The 19,256-nt window shown below is 45.1% G+C and overlaps 1 protein-coding gene across 2 annotated transcripts; it reads left to right on the top strand.

The window, feature by feature from the left end:
* The first annotated feature begins 11,569 nt into the window (after window positions 1-11,569).
* On the top strand, window positions 11,570-18,918 carry LOC120673132 (dynamin-related protein 3B-like). 2 transcript variants are annotated; one of them, XM_039953827.1, is made up of 20 exons: window positions 11,570-12,151; window positions 12,838-13,120; window positions 13,213-13,241; window positions 13,345-13,446; window positions 13,784-13,852; window positions 13,944-14,003; window positions 14,084-14,197; window positions 14,339-14,387; window positions 14,524-14,633; window positions 14,756-14,848; window positions 14,943-15,035; window positions 15,265-15,402; window positions 15,788-15,898; window positions 16,571-16,672; window positions 16,773-16,815; window positions 17,068-17,216; window positions 17,291-17,437; window positions 17,846-17,898; window positions 18,018-18,117; window positions 18,220-18,918. In XM_039953827.1, the coding sequence occupies exons 1-20, from the start codon at window positions 11,753-11,755 to the stop codon at window positions 18,445-18,447; spliced, it is 2,472 nt and encodes an 823-aa protein (XP_039809761.1). In that variant the 5' UTR covers window positions 11,570-11,752; the 3' UTR covers window positions 18,448-18,918. The 2 variants fall into 2 exon arrangements, 1 of the variants encoding a protein (XP_039809761.1); XR_005674525.1 differs by having other exon boundaries at window positions 11,574-12,151; window positions 17,846-17,902.
* The last annotated feature ends 338 nt before the right edge of the window (window positions 18,919-19,256 follow it).

Below are 19,256 nucleotides of genomic sequence, written 5' to 3'. Positions count from 1 at the left end.
TGACGAGTGACCGCCACAGGGTTTAGGCACCAAGACACCTATCCCTTAGCCGTCAGGAAGGCACTCTGTTATCTGTGTCGGATTTTTGAAGGACACCTAGCCCCCACACCAATGAGGTTCTTCCCTCCGGCCATCAGAACCCCAGTTTGGGAAGCTCGTATGAGAAGCCTGGAATGGCGCCGCCATGAAGAAGACCCCCTGTACCAGGTGGCTACCTACTTAGCCTCTTTGGATCAGCTCTTTGATGAGCAAGCCAGCATCCTGAGGGAGCAGACCCATCGAGCCGAGCAAGCAGAGCTCGCGGTAAGACTGCAACAGATCCGGGCAGCCCAAGCCGAGGCAAGAGCTGCAGCCGCAGTCAGCAGCGAAGCGGTTGCCCAGGAGAGCCACAGGCAGGCCCGGGACCGGCGTATGCAAGAATGGACCAGAAGTGGAACGCCAGTCCTGGCAATTGGGGAAGACCATGTCCTACTTGGAACGCCCGTCATAGGATGGGGACCACTCTTGAGAACCCCACAAGTCCCACCCGAGAACCCTGAAGGGTCTACTGCCGCCGTTGAAAGAGAGGCTGCTGCGCAACCCCGGGAAAACAGAAACCTAGAGGACGGCGAGCAAGGACTGCTCGTTCCCCTGGAAGCACACTCCGAAGAAGGCTCGCCCCGTGAGTAGCATGCCCCGAAGCCGCCCCAGCCCCTTTGGCCTAAGTTGTACCCTTAAATGTGACCCTATACCCAGACGTGTAGTATGCGTTTAGCCTTGCCCCAGTGTTGTACCCCCTTGCAGTAATAAAGTTGTTTGTGCTTGTTGCTTGCTAGCTTATGTGCTTGTTGTTAGCTTGTGTGTTTTTTGGCGGAAGGTAGATTCTGCCTTTTCAAAAATATGAATTAAACAACTTAAACATCACTTAATTCTAATCACAATCTCACAAAGACTCTACCCAATCTACAGATGGCTTCCCGAAGCGGTACGAGGGCCTCCCACAACCGGACCCCTGCAGCCGCTGGCGCGGGAGGACAACCTAATGGATAGAACCCTCCTCAGAAGGAACAGGAAGTGAGCCAGAACGGAGGAGAAAATCAAGAAGTGCCACTGCCACCACCACCCCCCCTCGGGGACCTGGCACAGATAAACACAACCAGACCCTCATACTGGAAACACTGGCCAATGCCCTCGTAAGCAAGCGGACACGAGAGCAGACCATGAATGACAAGCTAACAGCTTTTCTGAGGATGCAGACGACTGGCTGCGTGTGATCCAGAGAAAGCTCGAGCCGTTCGAATGCCAGGACCGACACAAGGTTCTTCTGGCAGCCCACCAACTCATCGGGACTACCTTAGCCTGGTGGGAGAATTAATGTGCCACTGCCGAAGACGCCTCCACCATCACTTGGAAGGAATTTGTAAAGGAGTTCCGCCGCTAGCATATCCCCTCGGCCATCATGAAGCGCAAGGCGGATGAGTTCCGCGCACTGCAACAAGGAAGCATGTCAGTAGAAGAGTACACTCACCAGTTCATGGAGCAGGCCCGGTATGCACCAGAGGAAGTGGACGATGATGAAAAGAAGCAGGACATGTTCAAGAAGGGATTGAATCCAGAACTCCGAACCTTACTTACCCCTCAGATCTACCCGGACTTCAACACTCTGATGAACAAGGCCATTCTCACAGAAAGGACCAAAGCTGAAGAGAGAAAGAATAACAAGCGCAAGTTTATGGAAAGCAAGGCCCGCCAGCAGGACCGCTTTCAGAAACCAAGAAGCTTCAGCTATCCTACACCAAGATCTCAGGTCCCAATGCAGTATAGGACCCAGTCTCAGGTGACAGGCTCCCAGGTTCCTACCACACAGTTCAGAAGCCAGAACACCCTGAAGGCCCCGCAGAGCAATGCCAGCCAAGTCACCACCAACAACAGCAATGCTAGGGCCTATTTCAACTGCCGTGAGACAGGGCATTTCATTGCCAACTGCCCATATGCCAAGAACAAGCTTGCTACATCAGCCTTCTCCAACACGGTGAATGGACCAAGGCTAGTTCTGTCAGGTGCCAACCGAGTGCCCATCCGCAACAACAACAACACCAACAACAACAGTCAGTAGATGAGGCAGCCCCAGTAGTCATTTGGACGAGCCCGCGTCAACCACATCAACGCACAAGAGGCTCAAGGAGCTCAGGGCATAGTGCTCGGTGAGTACCTAGTCAGCTCAGCTCTTGCAACAGTACTATTTGATTCTGGAGCATCGCACTCATTCATATCCTCAAGTTTTGTGGAAAAACACAATATACCTACAGTACTACTAAAAACACCCCTATTAACCCGGACACCTGGAGGTGACATCAAGTGTCAACTAGGTTGTCTGCGGGTAAGGATCAATTTAAGTGGGGTAGAATTTCTAGCAGACCTAGTAGTACTTAAGTCTAAAGGAATAGACGTGATCCTTGGAATGGACTAGTTAAGCCGACACAATGGTCTCATAGGTTGTACTAACAAGGTAGTACACCTAACGAACCCAGAAGGAGTACGAGTGACCTGCCATACCCGAGAAGGTGGATCTGACCCAATGTTGTTTAGCATAGAAGCCAAGTCCTTGGAAGAAGTCCCGGTAGTAAACGAATACCCAGACGTTTTCCCTGAAGAACGTCCCGGAATGCCACCAGATAGGGATATAGAGTTTGTCATCGACCTTGTCCCTGGAACCTCTCCTATAGCCAAGAGACCCTATAGGATGGCAGCCTCTGAATTGGCAGAATTAAAGAAGCAATTGGAAGAACTACAACGAATTGGCTTGATCAGACCAAGCTCGTCGCCTTGGGGAGCCCAGTCCTATTTGTCAAGAAGAAGGATGGGAGTATGAGGTTGTGTGTAGACTACCGGGAATTGAACGAAGTTACCATCAAGAATAAGTACCCCCTCCCCAGGATTGATGACATTTTCAATCAACTAAAAGGAGCCAAGTACTTCTCCAAGATTGATTTGAGGTCAGGATATTTTTAGCTCAAGATTAGAGAAAGTGACATTCCAAAGACAGCTTTTGTCACCCGCTACGGACAGTTTGAGTTTACGGTGATGTCTTTTGGACTCACCAATGCACCTGCTTATTTCATGAATCTCATGAACAAGGTGTTTATGGACGAGTTAGATAAGTTCATTGTAGTCTTTATCGACGACATACTTATTTACTCCAAGAGTGTCCAGGAACACGAGCAACATCTGCGGGTAGTATTGGAAAAGCTGAGAGTACATAAGTTATATTCCAAATTCAGCAAGTGTGAATTCTGGCTCGAGAAAGTAGCTTTCCTTGGCCATATTCTGACCGCAGAAGGAGTAGCACTGGACCCTGAGAAGGTCGAAGCAGTCTCCAACTGGCAGCAACCAACCAATATTAGTGTAATCAGAAGTTTTCTTGGATTAGCTGGGTATTATCGGAGGTTCATTGAAGGATTTTCCAAGATAGCCCGGCCCATGACAGAGCTGCTCAAGAAGGATAAGAAATTCACCTGGACAGAGTCATGTGAAAAAAGTTTTCAAGAATTGAAGAATAGGTTGACAACCGCCCCAGTGCTGACCCTGCCGGATATTCATCGAGATTTTGTCATTTATTTTGATGCATCCCGACAAGGCTTAGGATGTGTCCTCATGCAAGATGGGAAGGTAGTAGCTTATGCTTCCCGACATCTCAGGCCCCATGAGCAGAATTACCCAATGCATGATCTGGAGTTTGCAGCTGTAGTGCATGCCCTTAAGATTTGGAGGCATTATCTAATTGGAAATAAATGCGAGATCTACACCGACCATAAGAGTTTGAAGTATATTTTCACTCAGCCAGATTTGAACTTAAGGCAAAGAAGATGGTTAGAACTGGTTAAGGATTATAATGTGCAAATTTATTACCACCCTAGCAATGCTAATGTGGTAGCTGATGCCTTAAGCTGGAAATCTTATGGACCCAAAGATGCCCATCTACAGGAAGAAATGTCACGATTGAATGTGCACATTATCCCTCGAGATTCCATTCGCAAGATAAGCATTCAACCCACTCTGGAGGACAAAATTAGAAAAGCCCAAAGTTCGGACAAGGACTTGATGGGAATCCGAATGCAGACTGGAGAAAATAAGGCACCGGATTTTAGAGTGGATAATGAGAGAACTTTATGGTATAAAAATAGAATTTGTGTGCCCCAGAAAGGAGACTTCCGGCAGATAATTATGGATGAAGCCCATAACTCGGCCTACTCCATCCATCTAGGATCCACCAAGATGTATATGGACTTAAAACAAAAATATTGGTGGAAAGGAATGAAGGCGGATATTGCACGGTTTGTCGCCCATTGTGATACTTGTCAAAGGATCAAGGCCGAACATCAGAAGCCAGCAGGATTGTTGCAACCCCTACCCATCCCGGTTTGGAAATGGGATGAGATAGGAATGAACTTTGTAGTGGGTTTGCCCAGAACACAGAAATGACATGACTCCATATGGGTAATAGTGGACCGACTCAATAAAGCGGCTCATTTCATACCCGTACAGACCAATTACGGTGGAGAAAAGCTAGCCAAGCTTTAAGTGAAAAACATAGTAAAGTTGCATGGTGTGCCTAGCAGAATTGTTTCAGATAGAGGGACCCAATTCACCTCTAGGTTTTGAAAAAGTTTGTATAAAGCCATGGGCACCAAATTGGATTTCAGCTCCGCCTATCACCCACAAACGGATGGCCAAACAGAAAGAGTAAATCAGATTATGGAGGATATGTTGAGAGCATGCGTCCTTACCTATGGCAAGGATTGGGAGCAGAGTTCGCCCTATGCGGAATTATCATACAACAATGGTTATCAAGCAAGCTTGGGCATGTCACCATTCGAGGCTCTTTATGGGAGAAAATGCAGAACTCCTCTGATGTGGTCAGAAGTTGGAGAACGTGCCCTAGTTGGACCCGCACTCATAAAGGAAGCCGAAGAAAGAGTGGCCGAGATTAGAGAAAAACTGAAGGCCAACCAGTCTCGACAGAAGAGCTACGCAAACAAGAAGAGACGAGAAATAAGATTCAACCCGGGAGAGTTCGTCTACCTTAAAGTTTCACCTATTCGGGGAACTCGAATATTTCAGGTACAAGGAAAGTTGGCCCCTCGGTACATTGGACCGTAACAAGTTCTGAAGAAAGTCGGAGCCGTAGCATACCGACTGGAGCTACCAGAAGGAATGTCAGATATACACTCCGTGTTCCATGTGTCCCGGCTAAGGAGATGTTTGAGAGTACCAGAGAAAGAGCATGTGCCAGAAGAAGAGATAGATCTACAGACGGACCTTCGGTACCAGGAAGTACATGTCAAGATTTTGGACACTGTCACTAGGAGGACAAGAAACTCCGAAGTACGGATTTGCAAAGTTCAGTGGAGCAGACACGGAGTAGAAGAAGCTACATGGGAGCGCGAAGATGCTCTGAAGAAGGAGTTTCCCCATCTGTTTAGGAGCCAACCGAATCTCGAGGACGAGATTCATTTTAAGTGGGTAGGTTTGTGACATCCCGAAAATCTACCAAAATAAATCACGCGCTAAAAATAGTTTTCGAAATTCTTTTCATCGTTGAGCTCAGACATTTTCCGCCTGATCTCCTGATCTCCCGAAAAACCGGTCCCGACATCCGATTTCATCGCTGTCCCATCTCCCTTTTCGCCCTCGTCCCGCGCATCACGCTCGACCGGCGCGCGTGCGCGTCCGGCCGCGGTCGCCGCCGCGATTCCAGCCATCTCTCTCTTTTTTTCTCCATTTTTCTTTTTCCTATTTCCCTTTTCTTTTCCCTTCCCTTCTCTCTCCTTCCTCCCTCTCCTCCCTACCGCGTGCTCCCGAGCGCCGCTCGGCCCACGCACGCCCGGCCCCCGGCTCCCCGACCTCGCCCTCCTGCACGCTGTCGAAGCAGCTCGCCGCCGCCTTCCCCTCCACGCGCCCCACGCGCACCACGCCGCCGCCCTGAGCTCGCCGCGCCGCCCGGCACAGCGCCACCGCATCGCCGCCCGGGCCGCACTGCTCTCGCGCAGTGCCCGGCGTTGCTCAGCCGCGCCGGCCCCTCCTCCACGTCCTCGCCAACGACCTCGACGCTCGTGGACTCGCGCCGCCGAGGACAGAGCCGAGTACGGCGCCCCGCCTCGCCGCCGAGCCGCACTGCTCGCGCACAGTGGCCGGCCCTCCCCCACATGCTCCTGCCCGAGCCGTCTGTCATCCTGAGCCGGCCTCGCCGCCTGCGCGCCGCTCCGCGACGCTCGCAAGCGGCCAAACGCCATTAATGGCGCCCGCGAAGCTCGCCGGCCGACCACACCGCGTCCACCGCCCCACGGCTCTCCCCACCGCCTTACTCGGCCTATAAAGAGGCTCCCGCGCCGCTTCCCTAGCTCCACAACTACCTCCACCGCCACGCGCCCTCCTCCTCTGCGCAGCAGCGCCACCGCCGCAAAGCCTGCTTCCCATGGCCGGCCCGCTCCGCACCTCCCTGCTCGAGCCAAGGGCCGAGGTAGGTGCCCGGTCCCTCCCTCTCCCTTTTCCCCACGAGTACTCACCCCTGGCCGCCCCTGCTCACGCTACCCATGGCCGCCGCCCGCCGCGGCGGCCATGGCCGTCGCACTCCTCCCCGCGGGCCCCTTTTCCCGAAATTGAGGAAGGGGATCGAACCCTCGCGTTCCCCTGGCCCTTTCCCCTTTTTCCCGGCCGCCGCCGTGGCCCAGGACGCCGGCCATAGGGCCGCCGGCGCCCCAATCCCCCCTCCTCTGTTCTCAGTGACGAGGGGAGGAAGAAAGGCAGTTTTTCCTTTAGACCCCTGCCCTTCTTTCTTTTCTTTTATGAACCCTTTCCTCTTTAGATCTTTTTCAAAGAAGCCCCCCTATTCTCCCTTATTACGGATCAGTCCCTCCACAATAAAGAATATAATTATGTTTAGATCCTTACTCTATCTAAGAGTGACCCTGATATTTTTTGAAAATTACAATCAAGCCCTTGCCCTCTCAAAAATATTTACCAATAAGCCCTTGATCCCGGTTTAACCCCTAAACCTCTCTGTAACCTATCATTTCATGCGCCAAACCATCTCTGATCGACCTGAAACTTTACCACACCAATCCTAACATAGTTTTGGCCATGCCATTAGGGAACCGCCCAAAAATATTACTCCTGTCTCCATATTTAATTGTTTCCAAATCGAGCTCAGCGATAAACCTTTATTTCTTTTTCTTGATTGTGTGCTTGTTTGTATGCGTCGTAGATCATGGCGAGAACGAGGAAGAACCCGTCGACGAGCAGTACTGCGAGCAAGTGAACGAGGACCAGTTCCGCGACCCCGAACCTGAAGGACAGTACCACGATCAGGACTTCTCGGAAGGCTTTGAAGACGGCAAGTTCAATTCCACCCTTTGATGCATATTTTGTCCTAATTTTTATAAACACAACCTATTGGTCTGTTTTATAAAATTGCATATGTTTTGCCTGCTGAAAATATGGTTGGATAGCCACCCCTTGATTTGTTATAATCATTCCTTGACCACCTAGATTAATGTCTGAATGTGATTTGTTTGGACGTTAATCGCTGCTAGAACGCTTAGGACCTTATACACGGTATAACTTGTTTTATAAATAAAATGCGTGAGTATGTGTGGGAAGGGAAAACGTGAATTTTTTTGAAAAATAAGTTTAGACAGGATGGATGGCACTTCTGTGTGAATTGCCAAATGGTGTGCTCGTGCCTGTGTGATTGAATAAGGAAGGGAGATATCTATCTTGTCACAATTAAGGACCGAGTTACGGTGTGGTGGTCACATAACTAGTGTTTCTTCTGGGAATGGACGGGTTGGCGCGAGTGGTTTTGGAAAAGTGTCCGGCAGTTGTGCCGTGTGCTACGGTGGATGAGGAGTCTGGTAGCAGCTTAAAACTTGGATCCTATGTGGGTCAACACTATGTGTTACCCGGTACAAGAAAAACTTGTTTTGAAAATCCTTTCTTTCAAATAAACCCCTGTATAAAAATTTGCTTTCCGCAAATTAAACCCTAGCCTTATCCTTGATTTACCCTGTGCATTATATTCTGTTTATACCCCTCCGTGAGTGTGGTTGGACTTGCTGAGTACTTTTGTACTCACCCCATTCTTAAATTTTTACAGAGGAAGACCCAGACTTCGTTCCCGAAGACGTTGAGTAGAGGTCCCGTCCTGCACCCAACCTTGCCTATGGATAGGGTCACCCGCAGGAAGTTCCGTATGCGCAAGGCTCTGATGACCCCCTCTTCGTAGTTAATATCGTTGTGTGGGTATTAGTTGTTATCCTCGCGATAGTGGCGCTTCACTGCCCACTTCCGCGTAGAGTTGTACGGTGATGTATCATCTGATGTAATAAAGTGTTATGAGCCTCCTGGGACTGATATTGTATCACTTTCAAGTTTTCTCTTATGAGGGGACGCTTCACTCCAAATGGAAAAAGTTTGTACTACAAAGTTGTAGATCTCGATCTAAGTTCATATAATGTTCATATAATATTTATCTCCATCCAAATTCATATAAATTAGTTATAATTTTTTGAAAATGAACTGCCCAGGTCAAAAAAATTCCGCCGGATGAATCGGCGATAACATCGCTAGAGTACCTCTACCGCCGGTTCATCCGGTGGTATGCTTTTACCGCCAGTTGAACTGACGACATGAGACTAGATCTGTAAAAAAAATTTGCGGTATATATTTTTGAAAAATCAAAAAATAAATAATATAAAAATAAAAAAACTCAGTAAAGCGGCACATTCCAAACAACTCGTGCCAGATCATCCAGGCCTCGCGCGCCACTGACCACTAGTTCCCAAATGATTCGCGCGCGTCTGAAGATGGGCCCCATGGGCCGTCCACATCGGCTGGGCCCCTTTTGGGCGGAGCCGTGCTGCCATGCCATGGTGGGCTCGTCACTCGTGGGCTACTGGCCAGTGCCGCGCACTTGCTTCCTGAAGTGGACGGCCCACCTCGTCGCCGCTCTCAGGCTGGACGGCCCGGATGGCGGCAGCTCGGGGACCGAGCCTTAGCTCGGTTGGTGTGCTCTCCAGCTGCGGAGGCCACCGGTCGCGGATTGGAGCCAGGGTTTACGTTTTCGTTTTTGAAAAAAATTTCGGTGGCCACCGAAAACGGTATATCGGCCGAAATTTCGCGGTTTTCCGGTAATTTCGACCGGAAAGAGCTCTCAAATTCAAAATTCCGAAATTTCGGTTTTCCGGCCGGAATTTCGTTGCATTTTACCGGTATTCCGTTGCTTTTCACCGAAAAATGATGGAAACCGTCGGAAAATGATGGGAAGTGATCTCAAATTCAAAATTTCGAAATTTCGGTATACCGGCCGGTTTTTTCGGTGCATCTCACCGGTTTTTCGGTGCTTTTCACCGAAAAATGATGGAAACAGTTGGAAAATAATAGGGAAATTATGTATTTATGAAAAGAAATTGAAAATTTTGGGGAGTTTGTCTATATTGATAGATTATAATGCACAATATATAAGAAACTCCAGCACACAATGAGAAATACGAAAACGAAACACATAATTCATGTCCAAAGTGCACACGTACTTAGTCCAAAGTACAAAGTCTATTAAAATTATTACAATTAATTCCATAGTCCAATTAATACAACACATTGCAATTTGGTTTTTAGCCCATTTAAACCGGTTTTCAGTTAATTGAATTTGAAAATCGGAGTTGGAACAACTCGTCATTTCATGTGTAAAATTTTATTTTCTCTCTCTGACTTTGTTGGGATTTTGGTTTGTTATGATTTGTGTGACATGCCCATGAAGTTTCACCTTCGTTCATTTTGTGGTTTGCAAGTTATGCGATTTTCCTGACTTAGGTTTATAACGCTAAAACGTAGACTGTTACATGCGCGAGCAGAGGGAGAGCGTGGGTGAGCGCGCGGGAGAGGGAGGAAGGAGTGGGTGAGGCCGTTGGTCACGGGGAGTGAAAGGGGAGTGGATATTTTCTTAATGGGTTAACGGGTCTGTAATGGATATGAACCCAAATCATCAATTTAACCTACCAAATTAATTTAGATTTGAATGATTTCAAATGCTATTAGCTAATAAAAACCTCTAGTTTTTTATCATAATTTTTGCTGATTTTTTAATGGTTATTTATAAATTTTTTAATTTTTTTTAAATTCGGAACGAAAAATTCCGAAAAACACCGAAAAACCAAAAACCGGTGAAGACCGAAAACGAAAAATACACCGAAATTTCGGCGGTATGCCGCCGAAATTTTAAACCCTGATTGGAGCTCTGCTCGTCCCGGGATTTCCCACCGGAAACAGTACATTCTCGTTGAATTTCGTTGTCTCTCACGCGTGGAGTTACAAAGAGATTGCGATGTGTCTGTCGCCTACGGAGTCTTGGATGGACCCGGTGGTCTGAGTGTAGTTGTAGGTTTGTTTGTGTACATATGGTGTGAGCGTGATGTGCGTGTGTAGATTTAATATGAGTTGTATATGAATAAATTTTACAGCTGTATCCAGATGAGAGGCTTAAAAAAAAGGATGGCGGCAGCTCCTTGCCCCTTACGGGCATCCCCGGCTCCCTACTCTTCTGCCCGAGCGACGGGGGGAGGTTGTGTTGTCGCGCTCACCGTGCTCACCTTCTACAACCTGTGTCCTTGTGCTCAGGCTCAGCGGCGGATGCACGGGGGCTGGGGGGTTCCAGCCCCCTAAAGCAACTAATCACACTTAAAATACTGTAGCAAAACATTAAATCACCATTAAATCTTCATACAAATTAACAACTCCATTGATTCAGCCCTCTGTCCCCCATCCTACCTCCGCCACCGCTCAGGCTCCAGCGAGTCTCGCAAAAAAGGACAAAACTGGCCTTTACCCGTTTTATCCTTCAAGATTTTGGGTTATTCGATGACTCATATAATTTGCAGTAAACCTCTGGTCACAGTTTAGTATTATTCATTCACTATGAGTTTGGCCAGCCGGCATCCAAAGATGCTGGCACCTTCATAAGTACTGGTAGTCCTTAGACTCGTGGTTGATTTTCTGATCGAATACAACGGGGGCTGTGTGTTAGTTCCCTGAAAAAACACTGTAGTGCTAGAAAAAACACTATAGCATACTGTATCACTTTTCGTTTGTTTGTGGTAAATATTGTCCTACCATGACCTAACTAGGCTCAAAAGATTCGTCTCGCAATGTACATCAAAACTATGCAATTAGTTTTTTTATTTACCTACATTTAGTACTCCATGCATGGGTCATTTGCTATATTTAATGTTTCGATGTGATAGAGATGTGATGGAAAGTTTGGAAATTTTGTGGGAACTGAACACAGCCTGGGTTTAGTATGTGTATGATCCAAATAAAATTGCCGATTTACCGCTGTAATTCTTCCTCATCAAGAAACATGGATCACATCAGTTGGGGACTTGGGGTATAAACAGTTGTAAACCCCGGCAGACGTCTCTGTAGCGGATTCCACTCTCCAGTCCAGGCCTACAAAGAGGAGCACGTTCTTCTTGTTCCCTAAGCCAAGAAGCTGGGGGCTATAAAGGTAATTTGCCCGCACGTCTCCTTCCCCCCGGCATCCGGAAACCCCCCCTCGACGCCTCTCGATTTGAAATCCCCACCCCGAAGTCGGAAAAAATTAGAAGAGGAAAAAGGAAAAGCTCTCGATCTAGGGATCCCCTTCCCGTCGGCCTCTCGTTCCCCTCCTCCCCCCAAAACCCTAGGCCAGCTTAGCGGCGGAGCTCGCCCGCCCCGGACCATGGCCGAGGACCACTACTCCTCCGCGTCGTCCGCCGCCCCGTCGGCTGCGGCGGCCGCGGCGGCCGCGGCGGCGGCGGCGGTGGGGTCGTCGGTGATCCCGATCGTCAACAAGCTGCAGGACATCTTCGCGCAGCTGGGGAGCAGCTCCACGATCGACCTGCCGCAGGTGGCCGTGGTGGGGAGCCAGAGCAGCGGCAAGTCCAGCGTCCTCGAGGCGCTCGTCGGCCGCGACTTCCTCCCCCGGGGCTCCGACATCTGCACGCGCCGCCCCCTCGTGCTTCAGCTCGTGCACCAGCCGCGACGACCCACAGACGCCGAGGCCGATGAGTGGGGCGAGTTCCTGCACCTCTCGGGCCGCCGCTTCTACGACTTTAGAGATATCCGGCGTGAGATCCAGGTCGGCACTCCCTTTTCTCACCACCGCGTTCAGCGATTCAGCCCATCAGTATTGGAAATAATCAGTTGTTTTGGCCTTTGCTTTCAGTGGATAGGATTGGTGCTAGGGAGTATAGTGACAATAATGTTGTGCTGAGACCGTTTGCTAGGGTTTGAGATGTTTGTTTAGGAGTCATGATGGTGCTCTGGGACTGTAACGATGGTAATGCTGGGTTATGTGGCATCATCTCTCGTGTTTAGCGTTAGTGGTGATGCTGTTTCGTTGCTTGGTCCTCAGATGATTTTGTGGTTGTATCAGACTACATAATGTCATCTTAGGGTTACCTAGTCATTTCTAGGTTGGCCCTTGCGGAGTTGTCTTAACAATTTTTTTGGACTTTGAAATTATTTGGATCATCTGGTAGTTTCATGTGGATATACTTGATGCTATTTGCAGTGCAATTTGGTTGCCATCTGTGGTTGTTAGGAAGATTTGTGGATATGTGAAGTTGTGAACTCTAACTTGGGAGTGCAGAAGCTTTCTGGGTTCATGCAGTATTTGATAAAATAACAATATTATCAGTTTGGTATTGTTTTACTTCAATTATGATGTTTTATTTATTTATCGTGGGGGTTGATGGTTGAGTTGCAATAATTGCTAGATTATATGAACCCGCTGGTAAATGTTCCTCTTCTGCATATATGCAGGCAGAAACGGATCGGGAGGCGGGTGGTAACAAGGGTGTGTCAGATAGGCAGATCCGTTTGAAGATTTTTTCACCAAATGTTCTTAACATTACTTTGGTCGATTTGCCTGGAATCACTAAGGTGCCAGTTGGTGACCAACCAACTGATATTGAGGCCAGAATAAGGACTATGATAATGTCGTACATCAGACACAAGACATGTATCATCTTAGCTGTTTCACCAGCAAATGCAGATTTAGCAAATTCTGATGCTCTTCAAATGGCTCGGGTTGCTGATCCTGATGGTACGTGAGCACTGCAAAATCCACGTCTAGTCCAGTAGAACATTTCAGTTCACAGTTGTATATCTTAGTAGGCTGATTTATTGTTCTTGTAGGTTCTCGAACAATCGGTGTTATCACAAAGGTTTGTTCCTGAGCCTTAATTTCAAGTCCACACTCCACAGGCTTTTTATCTATATATTGTCTCCTCCTCATTGTGGTCTTGTCTGTTGTTCTATTGCTTCCAGCTGGACATAATGGACAGGGGCACTGATGCCTGCAACTTTCTGCTGGGAAATGTGATCCCTTTAAAACTCGGCTATGTTGGCGTGGTAAACCGAAGCCAGCAGGTACTTTTTCTTTCTTGGTTAAGATCAATTCACAGAATCTTGTAACTGAAGGGTTCAACTGTATTAAAATTTTGGCTGTAGCCGTCTTGTTGAAATAGTTCGATTTTGTATTTACTTGGATAATTGAAACATTCAGTTGTTGAATTTCTGCCTCCTAGTTGCTGGTAGTGGATGAAAACTTTGTAGCTTTACGAAACTAGCAAAGAACTCTTTATATTTAGTTAATAAGATGAACGATTATTATCTGAATCTTGCTTTACCAATCAAATACATGCATTTTCCTTGGTGTTGTCGAAGGTTTTTATTTAGACTAGTTTATACCTTGTTAATGATGCAGGATATCAACTCTGACCTTAGTATCAAAGATGCTCTGGCTCGTGAAGAAAAATTCTTCCGTACTCAGCCGGTATGCTGCTCTAGAGTTTGCTTTCTTTTATTTGGTTTTTCTGTCACAATCCTGTTTTCCATATTAATGGAATTTGTTTGCCCCTTCTTAGGCATATCATGGTCTTACTCAGTACTGCGGAATACCGCAATTAGCAAAGAAGCTAAACCAGGTATGGTTTTGATTGAGATGCCCATTCTAGTACAGCTTTTATATTGTGATTCAAAACTAATTCCATTTATATGGTTTCAGATCCTGGTCCAACATATAAAAACAGTTCTGCCGGGGCTTAAGTCACGCATAAGCAGTCAATTGACTGCTGTTGCTAAGGAGCTTGCTATATATGGTGATCCTGTTGATTCAAAGGTCTGTTTTACATTAGTTTTCTTTTGGACAAAGTGATAACATAAATAGAACTACCTGCTTGTTTGTTTGTTTCTAGTTCATCTGTATTCTCATTCCTTTTGTCTCCTTGTGACGGCCCATCAATATGTTTCATGGTTGCAGGCCGGGCAAGGTGCGAAGCTTTTGAACATTCTAGCTAAATACTGTGAAGGTAAATACTGAACCATGACCATTTTTACATGGAAGCTATATGTATGCCTCTATAAAAGATAGATGTGTCTATTACTTTCTTGTGCTGTGTCTTTATTTTTAAGCATTAGGTTGTTAATAGCTTGTGTATGCCACAGCGTTCTCCTCGATGGTGGAAGGAAAAAATGAAGATATATCAACCATTGAACTTTCTGGAGGAGCAAGAATCCATTATATTTTTCAGTCTATCTTTGTAAAAAGCTTAGAGGTGCGTAGTTACAGTTGATGTGCTGGCTTGTTTTCTTTTGTTCCATACTGCATAGTGTTTTTCATTATATGTGCATCGTACAATAACATATTAACATGAGTATAAAATCTGTGCCTCAACAGGAGGTTGACCCTTGCGAGGATGTTACCGATGAAGACATCCGCATGGCTATCCAAAATGCAACTGGTCCTAGAAGTGCGCTGTTTGTACCTGAAGTAAGACACACCTGTCTTTTTGCGTGCATTGTTGAGACATACCATTAGCCTTTGAACAGTTTAGCTGACAATTCTTTTGAAAACAATCTCTTAGGTACCATTTGAAGTCCTTGTACGTAGGCAGATCAGCAGATTGCTTGATCCAAGTCTTCAGTGTGCACAATTCATATATGATGAGCTAGTAAAGGTATTCCACATCAATTTTATGGCCTTTTTTGGACAGTTTTTTTATTACACGCCTTATATGATTTCAGATTTTGTAATGTATCTAGGCATGACAATTCCTAATAATGTCCAGTTGTATATTTTTGGAAACTGAAATACGTATTTGTTTGATCACTTTATTAGTGTGCTATCTAACATACTGCTATACTCTTTCTATTGCTACTTCTCATAACTTCACTCTTTTGTTGTAGATGAGCCATCACTGCCTTGCAACAGAGCTGCAGCAGTTTCCTATACTCCGCAGAAGCATGGATGAAGTAATTGGGAAGTTTTTGCGGGATGGGCTTAAACCAGCAGAAAGTATGATAGCACACATTATTGAGATGGAGGTACACACTCTTGCACTGTGGTTATTAACTTAATTTTTCCCTGGCAGCTGCCTGACTTCTGAAACTTGATATGCTTACCCATCCCTGATCTGAAGTTCTGAACCTCCAAATCTATTCCTTACTGCGCACTAAAATTGTGAATAATTTAAGAAGAATTGGGTAAATCTTTGTGGTTTCTAATGGCCTGTTTGGAAAAGATGGAGTGGTGTATGAACTTTTGGGATTTAGTTTACAGTAGTTTCTACTAAATCCTAGGGAGTTAGATCCTAAAACCACCTTTCAAATAGACCATAACTGTAATCACCTGCATGATACTTTACCTGACTCTTTGCATTCATACATCTTTTCTTGTTTTTCTTCATTAGCAATGATATAAATTGTGCAGGAGGATTACATAAACACATCACACCCAAATTTTATTGGTGGCAGCAAGGCTGTTGAGCAAGCACAACAGCAAGTTAGGTCTGCTAAAATGTCATCATCGGTGGTAAGAAAGGTATGCATGTTACATCTACTGTTATTACAAATCTAGTTATGAGTGACCTTTAGAATCTATACCAGCAATGATATATTAACATCACATGTTCCATGTCCATGATTTTTTAACATTTTTGGAATAGTGCATGCAAATGGGGGTAGTCTGTTATGCTTATGGACATCAATAGATTGATGTCAAACTTTATTTTTTTTCTCATTTGGAATTTTTTTGGCAAATGGTTAAGCAAAATCGTAGGACCATGCTACAACTCTTGGTGATAGAATGAATAATTGGAGTTGTGACCACTTGCTGTTTCTTGTTTGATGAGAAAGGCAGTAGGTTATCTTTGGGACACTTTTAGCGTTATGTAGGTTTATTCCACTTAGTCTGCTACTTATTTCTCACGCGCCTTTGGCCTTTTATTTTGTGGAAAAAGTTGCTTTTCTCTTATTTCCCTCGTTTTTAAATATATATGGGCTTAGGACAAACTAGTCTGTTCATACATTTAGGGCAAGCTAATGAGTTCTTTTGAACTAATTAAACATCATATATTGTAAAATGAAGTATTTTTTTGGAGGCCTTCTATCACGTAGTTTTTTTTATTATATTCTCTCAGAAGTTGTTTGCAAGTTAGTTCAGCTCACGTCTTACCGATTATCCACAAATATTTAATAATATATTGAATCGCAGGATGGAGTTGATGCTGATAAGGTACAGGCTTCTGAAAAAACTCAAAAAACACGCGCAGTATTGGGTAGAACTGTAAATGGAGTAATTACTGATCACATCCAGGTTTTTCTCATCACCATCTTTTAGCTGTTATATGTCTGTTCAATTAGTGGAATTTTTTTGGCACCTGTACCTTGACTGTTTCCTCTTTTTTAATTACAAGGGTGTAAGGCCTGCGTCCGAGGCTGAGAGACCAGGATCTTCTGGTAAGGAATTTTACTGCAAATGTAAAATATATGTTTTGTGTGTTACCATGTAGAAGAAAGTTCTGTGTCTTTGATTTCTTTCTTTCTTTCTTTCTTTCTTTCTTTTTTTGCTTTTCTTTTTATGATTTTTCCTGCGCATTTTTATTGGCATGGTGTTTTTGAAACAATCTATCTCAGTCCAATTACCTGGCATCTTTTATCATCCTAGTGTTCTGAAACCATTTATTACTCCAAATTACCTGGTATCTTTAGGTAGTGGAAGCACATCCTTTTGGAATTCAATATTTACTTCCAATGAGGACCGTACACATGCATCTGCAAAAGATAATTCAGCTAGCAGATCGTATGCTGTGCCTGCACCCAATCTGGAACATTCATTCTCCACGATACAGTTAAGAGAGGTGAGGAATCTTATTAATTTTCCCATTAATGCTGTTCACATACACTGAGTGATGGAGGGACTTTTGTTGAACAGCCACCAGTCGTCCTTAAACCTTCAGAACACCAGTCTGAGCAGGAAGCACTCGAAATAGCAATCACAAAATTGCTATTGAAGTCATATTACAATATAGTCAGGAAAAATGTGGAGGACTTCATACCAAAAGCAATTATGCATTTCCTGGTATGTGATTACTAACCAATTTGTCCACAAGATTCTCTATTTCTGTGTGCATGTCATTTCTTATGCAATCCTTGTGCTATATTTTTAATGGCATGCATAGGCTTAGAGGGAAGTGTTATGAACCCTGAATCTATTGTATCAACTGTATGTCTATATCAAGTATGGTTGATTACCAATAGCACTGTTATCCTTGGTGGGGCCACTACTGTTCTGGATTGATCATGTGTGCATGGTCATTGAAAATCAATCCTTCTTTAAGTGATTGGTTTCTTCATCAGTCCTAAACATTGCATTCCAGTGACCAGATTGCTCCTATACGTTCCAAATTTCTTTAAGAAAAATGGGATATGGATTTGAGAAAGTTGTCTTGTAACATTTCACTGATCTGTGACACTGATTCTGTTGCAGGTTAATCACACAAAAAGGGCGCTGCATAATTACCTCATAACAAAACTTTACAAGTAGGTACATGTTTACTCTTGTTTTATTAAACTCTATTCTATGTATAAGCAAATACATTTTATGTGCTATGGTACAATTTCACTCCAAACGCTTAAATATTCTCTATTACCCAATTCAGAGATGATCTCTTGGAGGACTTGCTCAAAGAACCTGATGAGATAACCATAAAGAGGAAGCAGATAAAAGAAAATCTTAAGGTTCTTCAGCAAGCTTACAAAGTATGTTTTCGTGACTAATTCCTCCATTCAAAAGTCTGGTGCCACTTGTTTTCACCAACACCTGCTTTTTTTCACCTCACACGTTTCTTCTGCATTATTCAGACTTTGGACGAGATACCACTCGACGCTGAGGCAGTTGAGAGGGGTGGCTACTCCCTTGACTCTGATGTGATTGGTCTACCAAGGGCCCATGGGATTTCCTCATCCCTTCATAGATTCAATGATGGAAGTTCACCATATTCAACCCCAAAGCAATCAAGGTCAAGGAGATCCAACCATTCAGGGGAGCAGCCCCCTTTCAATACCAATATGAGTGGCAATGGTTTTTGATGCCACATTTCACTCTCGCCACTCCCAGATTGGTGATTGAACCACATCAAGTTTGTTGGCACCCATAGATATGTTTTTTTTTCTAGTTATATTCTTTGTAGCGCTGCGCCGATGAAGCCTGACGTGGTGCGAGTTTTGTCATTTTGCCTTTCTGTACAGTATATCTTTGCCCAGTCATTTTGTCTTCAATGATATCAGTGATGGGTATAGTTTTGTTCGGACGGTCGGACCCATGGAAGAAGCTATGGAAAATTCTGCTAGGTGTAGTAGTGCCGAGGGCCTGTATGTTACCACGGATTTGCCGTGCAAAATATGACATGGCTGGTATGGTGGTACAAAAAGTTGCGACGTCACACTTGTTCCTTTTTTTTCTACTTTGAATTGTGAAGCCTTCGTTTAATAATTGTGATTGTTAATCAGTATTGTGATTTGGTGAATAATTTTTAAGCAACAGGATCGTTCTTTGTTTTACATAATGCTTCATGTACTGCAGTTCTATACTTGAGACTTGAGTTAGGAGTAATTTTTAATTGTGATTGCTCATGAATAATTTTAAATTTCAGTAGTCATTTTAAACTTGTAGGTCCAAAATTGAAACGCCGTATTGCATTGCAAATAACACAGGAAGCGGCGTTCAGTTTCGGTTCGCAAGTGCAACTCAGCTTTCAGTATCTAGACACCTACTCTCGTTGCAGCAGCAAAGACATGGCGCGAGAAGTGCAATCCGCTTCTCTTCCTTCCATTATCTACTTTGTTGCAGCAGAAAGAGATGGTGCGAGCAGCGCAATCTGGTTTTCTTCCTGAACTCA

Source organism: Panicum virgatum, chromosome 5N (genome assembly GCF_016808335.1).
Source record: "Panicum virgatum strain AP13 chromosome 5N, P.virgatum_v5, whole genome shotgun sequence".
In the NCBI taxonomy this organism is placed as follows: Eukaryota; Viridiplantae; Streptophyta; class Magnoliopsida; order Poales; family Poaceae; genus Panicum; species Panicum virgatum.
This window is presented reverse-complemented; position numbering and strand designations above follow the sequence as displayed.